At 57.4% G+C, this 9,963-nt stretch overlaps 1 protein-coding gene across 1 annotated transcript; it reads right to left on the bottom strand.

Annotated features, from left to right (window-relative positions):
- Nucleotides 1–8,203: 8,203 nt before the first annotated feature.
- Nucleotides 8,204–9,181, bottom strand: LOC124577354. The gene has a single exon (XM_047131220.1). The coding sequence runs from the start codon at nt 9,179–9,181 to the stop codon at nt 8,204–8,206; it is 978 nt and encodes a 325-aa protein (XP_046987176.1).
- Between the last annotated feature and the right edge of the window lie 782 nt (nt 9,182–9,963).

Below are 9,963 nucleotides of genomic sequence, written 5' to 3'. Positions count from 1 at the left end.
GTATTGAAAATGGCAACAAAAATGTGAAATTCGCAATCTGACTCAAATATAAAGTCTTCACACAACATTTACAAAAGTCCGTTCAGTGACAAGAAACTTCAATTAAACCGAAATATCGGTCTTTGGCCCTGTGCAAAACAATCAGAATTAAAGTCTTACCTCCGAATAAATGGATGTCACATTTCTGCTCTGGTTGTTGCGCAGCGCTTGGAGGAACTGCATTGCAAATAATAATATTCTCTTTTTTTGTGATTTTAGTGACATTTTTCTTCAAAGACGTGGAATGAAATGTGAAGTGCAACGAACTCTTTAGTTCAATAAAAAATTAAATGTTTGAAAAATGCTTTTGAAATAAAGATTATTATTGGGGAACTTGTTGGAGAATAATTACAATTTTTCATTATCTAATGATTATATTAATTAACAGTATACCTTATTCACCATCTTGACCAGTGTTGCCGACCGCCTACATCACACAACCGCACTCGGCTGCTACTACTGACCGACCGCTCTGCATGACGACTATTAGCGTACTGCACGCGACGACTACTGACAGAGTACAGCCCTCAACTACACAGAGCTACGGACTCGCAACGACTACTGACAGACTGACTGACTGAGAACCGCTCGCAACACTCGCGCAGTCCAGCGCAAACTCTCTGGTCACAGATGCTACAATGTCTCGCCATCGCTACTATGTTACATACGTGTTTCAGTGTCTTTTTCATTGGGGTAACGATCTTTGGCTCTTTTTATTCTGAATACAGGGCCAAAGGTCAACGCTGCTGCCCTTATACAATTTATCAGGTTTCATTATGTCTGTTGCAATGTTACATACGGTTCACTCTTTCATTAATATTATCGTTGGGTTTGTTTTGTAGGGACGTTAACATTCTGGCACATTTTTATTATCATCGGACTCTCTGCTATTTGTGCAGGGAGGTTATACCTGGGTCCATTTCCATTTCCATTTACATTTTAATATTGATAGACTTTTTGTTTTCTTTTTTGTTTCTTGTTGTTTTTTTTTTTTTTTGTTTTGTTTTTCCCGCTCTCACCACCACCGCCGCATCACGCCTTCCGTTTTCTTGGTTTCTTTTCTGTTCTTCAACATCACCGCGCCCCATTTCCACACCACAGCCATCAGCCTCCAAGACGGGCGGGCGCAGTGTGCCATTTCCGGCGCACAAGCACACCCGTACGGTACTCTCCTCGCCCCCACGCCACCAACAACACAGCGACCACGCGGCTTTCAGGCATGGCACGGCACGGCACGGCACCGGCGAAATGCGCCGCCCCCGCCCCTCCGCGCATCCGTCCGTCTCGCCACGTTCACTGACAGCCGCGTCTGCGGCTACACCACGACAACCACAACACAACACCGCTCCCCTCCCTGGCAACTCACATTGTTTTTCTCCTCCTCTTTTGCACAAACCACAACGCCGAGCACAGGCGCAAGCCACCCACACCGCGCCCCTCCCCGTCCCGTCTTTGGCCGCCGCTCCTCGTTTCCTCGTTTGCCCCCTCCCATCTCCCGAAATGCCATGCCAGCAGCGTTACGCATGCCCCTCCCCTGTCCACACAACACTACCGCCTAACGAACAGCCTTTTCCGGGCCACATGCAGGGCACGCCCACCTCCAAACACTGCCAATTCACGGACGCACACGCACACTTTCCCGACACCTTTCTGTACGGAGGGTGCGTCATCTCGACCGTGACAGAGTGACGGCAACTATCGACGATCCATTTCCCCCCACTGGTAAAACATGTCCACTAACACCTACATACATCATTCAAGTACACAGACAATAGCATACACACAATGGGAGGGCACACGAACATGGACGGCACGGCACTGTCATACACTCTTCCTCAGAACCATATCAACAAACGTTACGTACATCCGGGAAAGCGAAAGCGAACGCGAAAGCGAAAGCAAAAGCAAAGGCAAAGCCCAATGCAGCCGTCAAAGGTAACGTTCACCACGGCAGACACTTGCAGCCGCGCCGCCGTTAAACGCATTTCAGTGCGGCTCCAATACGCCTCCGACACGGGAACGTTCCGTTGCTCTACGAATGCGTTTCCTCCCCTTTTTCCCTTCCTCTCTCTTTTGCCCCCCCTCCTTGCACTCTTGCCTCATTCCTCACGTTCTGCCCAGACATTCGACCGATCAAAGTCAACCTTTCGTTACCGTTCTCAGCGCGACGGTGTACAACAGTATGACGGGTGTGCCCAAGACTTCGGTTCAGTTGCGTGACGCCGGTCTATCGCGCCGATCGACAGTTACTCAGGGGGCGACGGATCGGACCACGTCACCGACACACAAAACACTTTCAAACAAACAAATACATACCGGATGGACACAGACAAACACGTGTACAGACATTCGCCAAACAAACGACCGCCGCCGCCGCCGTCGTCGTCTAGCGTGCATCTTGAATGACGACATCGGTGTGCGTGCGTCGTACGCAATCAGTCAGACACGGCTATCAAACATCAGAGTCGAATGGTACATCATCGTGCGTGTCGCCGTACACGTACAGTACAATACAACAACAAAACAATGCGTCTTAATGGCACGTTCATTTCAACGTCACTCACACACCTCCACGCTGCAGTTACGTCGCACCATTGTCAAACTCGGCGTACAGCAAAGGGAATAGTGGGCGGCAAAAAAAACCAAACAAAAACATTTCACATTTCACCCTCGCCATGTATGATGTGCAAAAAAACAAACCCGCAAACGGCCGTCGTTACGGTGACACAAAAGTCGCCGATCACACTGTCCCCCCTCGCAGACGGGTAACACACACACACACACACACACACACACACCAACAACACCAATGGGTCAAAAACCACGCCAACGAGGCGTGCCACCATTCCACGCCACGGCGACCAACCTCGTGGCCGTACCCCGCGCAACACGCTTTGACGCGCCCCCCCACCCACAATCAAAATGCACACATACATCACAGCCGTCCACACAAACAACAACAACAATTCCGCCCTTCCCGCAAAAGGCAAGTTGGTGGCCCTGAAAAGGGCCGTTTTGCCGCTCTCGCAACGGAGGAGCCTTCTCCATCCTTCCTTCCATTCCAGAGCCACCTCCTTACTTGGAGCTCGTGTACTTGGTCACCGCCTTCGTGCCCTCGCTCACGGCGTGCTTGGCCAGCTCGCCAGGCAGCAACAGCCGCACAGCGGTCTGGATCTCGCGGGACGTGATGGTCGAGCGCTTGTTGTAGTGCGCCAGGCGAGAAGCCTCGGCCGCAATGCGCTCGAAAATGTCGTTCACGAAGCTGTTCATGATGCTCATCGCCTTCGACGAGATGCCCGTGTCAGGGTGCACCTGCTTCAGCACCTTGTAGATGTAGATGGCATAGCTCTCCTTCCTCTTGCGCTTCTTCTTCTTGTCGCCCTTCGAAATGTTCTTCTGCGCCTTGCCAGCCTTCTTGGCGGCCTTCCCGCTAGTCTTGGGCGGCATCTCGAACCAACGTACGGCAGCAGCAACACCAGTAGCAAGCGCTCCGCTCTAGTCAGCGTCTCCCCACACAGTGGCACCCGCCGCCAGCCGCCGCCGCACCTTTACCAGCTCGCCCTGTTGCGGCCGCCGACCAATGGGGCGCGCGCGCAACCGGCCGCCGCACCCGAGCCCATAAAGCACCCCCACCCCGGCTGCGCCGGCACGCACTCCGCTGCTCGACTCGCTGCCGCTCGCACCGGTCGTTTTCGTTTCCGTTTCGTGTGCACCGTCGCTAGCCCATCGCCATGTCCGGACGCGGAAAGGGAGGCAAAGTCAAGGGCAAGTCAAAGTCCCGCTCAAGCAGGGCTGGGCTCCAGTTCCCGGTCGGCAGAATCCACCGCCTCCTGCGCAAGGGAAACTACGCAGAGCGCGTCGGCGCCGGGGCGCCCGTCTACCTCGCCGCCGTCATGGAGTACCTCGCGGCTGAGGTGCTCGAGCTGGCCGGAAACGCGGCCCGCGACAACAAGAAGACGCGCATCATCCCGCGCCACCTGCAGCTTGCCATCCGCAACGACGAGGAGCTCAACAAGCTCCTGTCGGGCGTCACCATCGCACAGGGTGGTGTCCTGCCCAACATCCAGGCCGTCCTGCTGCCAAAGAAGACCGAGAAGAAGGCCTAAAGGAGGCCAGGCAATCGCAGCGCCGCGTGCTCCCCTGCACGCAACGCGCTTTGCCGGCTCGGCCCACAACAATCGGCCCTTTTCAGGGCCACCACACACACCTACGTCCAAAGCAAAATTTCAGTCGTCCTCGCCGCACCTTGTTTTGTTTTAACTTTGCACTGTCACAGCACAGCCGCCGCCGGCGCACGTCCGCCATCTTGTCGTCCACACAGCCCGTGTGGCCCAACACACACACACACACACACACACACACACACACACACACATTTTGCACGGTCGCAGTCGCCTTCCAAACCGACAACGGCAGCAATAATGACCATTGTTAAAGGGAGGCGTGTCGACACACCGCCCTCCACTCCCGCGCGCAACGGCCGTCGACACGAACGAAACAGCTGATCCGGCCGCCTATGCCCACACGCCTTGCCTCGGAAACCCCAACGCCGCCGCAAACAAACACACAGAGACAAACCACGCAAGCAAATAATCACCGCCTCTCGCACAACAACACACAGCCCGCCATCTCCGTCGCGATCGATACAAAGACACACAATAACAAACACACAAACGAAGCAGCTCCACACACAGCCAGCCACATGACACGTTTCCTTTCCTTCTCCCCTCCCAGTCACATCACGTCGCTCAAACGGAAAGAAAGAAAGAAACAAACAAACAAACAACACAGCGCACACACGCAGCAACAACACAGACTCTTTCGCACTTTTCAACTTCCGAACAGTGTGGTGGCCCTGAAAAGGGCCGTTTTCTAGTCTCTCCCACCCACAAGCACGGCCGCGGGAAGGCCAGCGCCCGCTGCGACGCAGCCTAACCGCCGAAACCGTACAGGGTGCGCCCCTGCCTCTTCAGGGCGTACACCACGTCCATGGCCGTCACAGTCTTGCGCTTGGCGTGCTCAGTGTACGTCACCGCGTCGCGGATCACGTTCTCCAGGAACACCTTCAGCACCCCGCGGGTCTCCTCGTAGATCAGACCAGAGATGCGCTTCACGCCGCCCCTGCGAGCCAGGCGGCGGATGGCGGGCTTCGTGATGCCCTGGATGTTGTCGCGCAACACCTTGCGGTGCCGCTTGGCGCCACCCTTGCCGAGCCCCTTTCCTCCCTTGCCGCGGCCTGTCATCCTTCCTTCCTCGGGCAAAGCAAAACGTGCACAAACAGCAGCTGCAGCGGCTGGCGAGTCGGCTACGGTCTGCGCCCAGCCTGTGCACCTCTTGTTGAAACTCCTCTGTGGGTTTCTGGGTTTCACGAAGTTTCAGCACGTAATGTGCTCTTCCTTCCATTTCTTCCAATTGCGAGATCTTTAGTTTCCTAGTTTTCGGTTGTCCATGTTTTGGTGCTTCATAATTTCGAGATTGATTGCGTCTTCGTCAGCGTGCTTGACGAAGATGGTGTGGCCAGCGCAGGTGCGCTCTCCACTCTTCTCGGCTGCCGAGTAGTCGTACTTTCGCGTTCTGCGAAGTTTCGGCGGTGGTGTAAAACATTACAGCCTGTTCTTCGATTCTTCTTCGGAGTCTCTGGACGTCCGCTATCTGGTGGAGTTCCTCAGTTGGGAAGTCCGCCGGCAGATGGAGTGCCCATTTCAGTGCTCTGTTCTGCACTGCCTGGATCCGTTGTAAGTTGGTTGGTGCCGTGTTTCCCCATACGACCGCGGCGTATTCCAGCACTGGTCGTATGAGGGATTTGTAGAGGATCACCCCTAGGTGGTCTGGTAATGAAGAGCGTGGGTTTAGGATGGGGTACAGCATGTTCATGCGCCCCATTGCCTTTTTCCTCGTCTCTTCAATGTGTGGGCGCCACGTTAGACGTTTGTCTAGTGTGACGCCCAGATATTTTGCCGTTGCGCTCCAGGGGACCGGTCTTCCTCGTAATGTTATCTCCTGGAGGTCAGCCGGCACGTTCCGGTGGGCAATGACGATTGCCTGTGATTTGGCGGCGTTGTACGCCAGCCGCCACTTTGCCGCCCAGTCTTCCAAGTTGTTGGCTGCGGATTGCAGTCGCCTTTGAAGGAGTTGCGGCTGCATGCTGCGGCAGTACACTGCCGTATCGTCCGCGTACAGAGCGAGTTGCACCCGATCTGTGCGTGGTAGGTCGGCAGTGTACAGCGAGTATAGCACTGGACCCAGGACCGAACCTTGCGGGACTCCGGCGAGTATTCGGCGTTCTGTGGAGATTCCACAGTCTGCCCGTACGTGAAACGTGCGACCCGCGAGGTAACTCTGCAGGAGTTTCACGTGTGGCCCAGGAATCCCCAATGTAAATAGTTTATAAAGGAGACCATTGTGCCACACTGAATCAAATGCACGAGACACGTCGAGCAGAAGCGCGCCGAAGTACTCGCGTCGGTCCAGGGCACAGAAGGCTTCCTCTGTCAGCCGCAGTAGTTGCTGTGTGGTGGAGTGTCCCTTCCGGAATCCAAACTGCTCGTCGGGCAGGATGCCCTCCGCGTCGATGTGATTTCCAAGACGCCGCAGGTACAACCTCTCGAAGACCTTCGAGAGTGCTGGCAGCAGGCTGATCGGGCGGTAGTTGTTTGCCCGCCTGTGATCCTTCCCTGGCTTGGGAAGGGCCACGATCTCGGCGTGCTTCCAGCACTCTGGAAATACGCCAGTGCGGATGATGGAATTGAAAATCCCCGTGAGGTGCCCGATTGCGATGGGCGGCAGTTGCTTGAGCAGCTGATTTGTGACGTGGTCGGGGCCTCCTGCCTTCCTGCCGTTGAGATTGCGCAGCTGGATCTCGACTTCCGCTTCCTCGATCGGCTCGATGACGGTGTCGTTGTCTTCGGCCGCCAAGAAGACCGGAAGTCGTTCCTCCACCAGTGCCATGTGTGCCTGGTCTACGGGGTCTTCCACCGGGGTGAAGTTTTCAGCGAACGCGTCCGCGAGGGCGTTGGCCTTTGCGTCCGGTTCGCTGACGAAGACGTTCCCGACTTGCAGTGGCGGTATTTTGGCGGTGCGGCGGATGAATCCCTTCACCGCGTGCCAGGCTGTTCCGTCCTCTGTCTTCAGGGAGGCGACTTTCTGCGACCACTCCTCGATTCTGTGGGCGTCGGCGGCTGCTTTAATCTCCCGCTGCATCCTGTTCAGTTGCCGCTTTGTTGCGGGATTCCGTGTTAGCTGCCATTCGCGGCGAAGTCTGTTCTTCTCCGTGATGGCAGCTTTGAGATGTTGCGGGAATTCACGGGCGTGTGGCTTCTCTGTTCTTCCGTTTGGAGTGGCTGCCGCCACAGCTTCTGCGACTCCTCGGGTGAGGTGCCGCAGCGCCGCTTCCGCACCGTGTTCAGTCGGGTTCGGCGCGTCTCCGATTTTGGCCGCCATTTCTGTTTGGTACGTGTCCCATGTGATGCCCCTGATGTCGTGGCCACGTTTGGTCGTTTGGACGATGTCCGCATTCAGTTCAAAGACCACGGGGGCGTGGTCGGACGCCATCGTGGCCCTCGTTGTGGCGGAGATGAAGTGTCTCACCCCGCGGACGATGGCCACGTCTATGACGTCCGGTTGCGCACCTCTTCGTGTCGGGAAGATGGTCGGCTGGTGCGGTCCTATCACCGCCGCTCCGAGCTGCTCGGCCACCCGATGTAGACGGCGGCCGCTTGTGTTTGTGGTCCTGGAGTTCCAGATGATGTTCTTGGCGTTAACGTCGCCTCCGAGGAATGTGTTTCCAGGGAGGGAAATCAGCGCCGCGAACTCATCTGGCTGCAGTAGACCCCTTGGACGTCGGTATATTGCCACGAAGTTTATCGGTCCTTGATCCGTTTGCACGGCTACTCCCGTGGCCTCTATTGTGGCGAGTTGTGGCAGGTGAATCCGGTGGTGGCGCATCGTCCTCCTTACGTATACCGCCGTGCCGCCACCCGCGGTTGGCCGGTCGTCCCGGTAGCAGTGGTAGTTGGCCACTCCCACTTTCACGCCGGGCTTCAGGTGTGTTTCTGCGACGAGACAGATGTCCAGGTTCTCGTCGCAGATGAAGCTTCTGAATTCAGCGTCCTGGTGACGCAAGCCGTTGGCGTTAAAGACGCCGATTTTTACACCACGGTCGTGTCTATCCATGATGTTTTGTGGAGATGGCCAAGGTGATCGTCTGTGTGATCTGCTCCACAGACGCCGCGTATTTGTTTGGAAGGTCCTCGATCACATGGAGGACCCTGTCTATGAGGCCTGCCAACAGCTGCAGCATTTGGGTGGCCTTGTCTTCCTCCTGTGGTTGTTTTGGAGGATGGGGCGCGTCGATGTGCCGCTGTTGGTAGCGGCTTCCGCGCTGGCGCATTTCCGGGAAGTCAACGGGGCTGTCTAATCTCGGAGGGCGCCGCCCGGGGGCTGCGTCTTCGTTATTTGTGCGCGCTCGTTGCGCGCGCCCGGTAGCAGCAGTGGCTGCCGTCAGATCAGCTGATCGCTGCCGGGCCCATGCGTTAGCACGGGGTGCCGGCTGCGGCCGTGCGGTGCTGCCACCTGTGAGCGGCGCGCCTCTCTGGGCGTCACTTGCCGCTGGCTGTGTCCGTGAGGTGCTGCCACCACGCGGCGGGTTGCGGGACTCCGTCGTGGTAGCGGCCTCCGGGATTGTGTTGTAGGTAGCCGTGGCGGCTGCCTTACCGGCTGCTGGCTGCAACGTCTGCATGCTGCTGCCCTCTGGTGGCGTCGAGCTGTACTCGGCGGCTGGCTTTCCCGGATACGTCCGGGAGGTGCTGCCCTCTCGCGGCGAGTTTTGAGACTCGCGCGTAAGGGAGGTGGCTGGGACTGCACTGCCGGTCGCGTCGCGAGCTGCCTTACCGACTGTTGGCGGCTGCCTCTGCGTACTCGGCCGGGAGGTGCTGGCCCCTGGCGGCGCTGGGTTGTATCCGGCGCGTCGACCTCCACGTGTCCGGCGGCGTCGTCGTCTTTGTGGCCGACCGGTTGCTGGCCAGTTCTGCGAGTCGCGGAATGCGGTTTTCCCGTTTCTGGCCGTCTTCCCTCCGCGCAGCTGCTGGCCTTGGGCGCGCTCGAGGAAGGCTATGTGCCGTTCACAGCCTCTATACGCGGCCATGTGGTTTTCACCACACAGGGCGCACTTCGGTGTGAAGTCCTTGTGTGGTATACCTTTGATTGTACAATCGCGAGATGCGTGTTCCCCTGCGCATCTCACGCATCTCTCGTCCATGTTGCAGTGTTTCTGGACGTGGCCGAGTTGCTGACACCTGAAGCACTGTGCATAAGGTTGTTTATTGCGCAGGTTTTCGGGTGTCACACTGCAGTTGGCTATTAGACGGAGCTGGAACAGCTGCCTGTTGCGCTCTGTGTTGGGAGCGTACACGCAGAAGAGCGGCGAGTCTTTTCTCGTTAGCGCGCCCGCCGCCCCCCTATATAGACTCTGGCCCGCCCTCCCCCCACCACGCGCAACCGAGGGCATATAAGCGCAGCACGGAGGCGCGCGGGCCCGTTGTCAAGGCAGCACCGGACGCCGCGCCGCACCTAACCTCCACGCACGCCGCTCCGCTACCGCTACCGCTACCGCCATGGCCCGCACAAAGCAAACGGCCCGCAAGTCCACCGGCGGAAAGGCGCCGCGCAAACAGCTCGCCACCAAGGCGGCGAGGAAGAGCGCGCCCGCCACCGGAGGCGTCAAGAAGCCCCACCGCTACAGGCCGGGCACCGTCGCCCTGCGAGAAATCAGGCGCTACCAGAAGAGCACAGAGCTGCTCATCCGCAAGCTGCCATTCCAGCGCCTAGTGCGCGAGATCGCCCAGGACTTCAAGACCGACCTGCGCTTCCAGAGCTCCGCAGTCATGGCCCTGCAGGAGGCCAGCGAGGCCTACCTCGTCGGCCTCT

This window comes from Schistocerca americana, unplaced genomic scaffold (genome assembly GCF_021461395.2).
Source record: "Schistocerca americana isolate TAMUIC-IGC-003095 unplaced genomic scaffold, iqSchAmer2.1 HiC_scaffold_264, whole genome shotgun sequence".
In the NCBI taxonomy this organism is placed as follows: Eukaryota; Metazoa; Arthropoda; class Insecta; order Orthoptera; family Acrididae; genus Schistocerca; species Schistocerca americana.
This window is presented reverse-complemented; position numbering and strand designations above follow the sequence as displayed.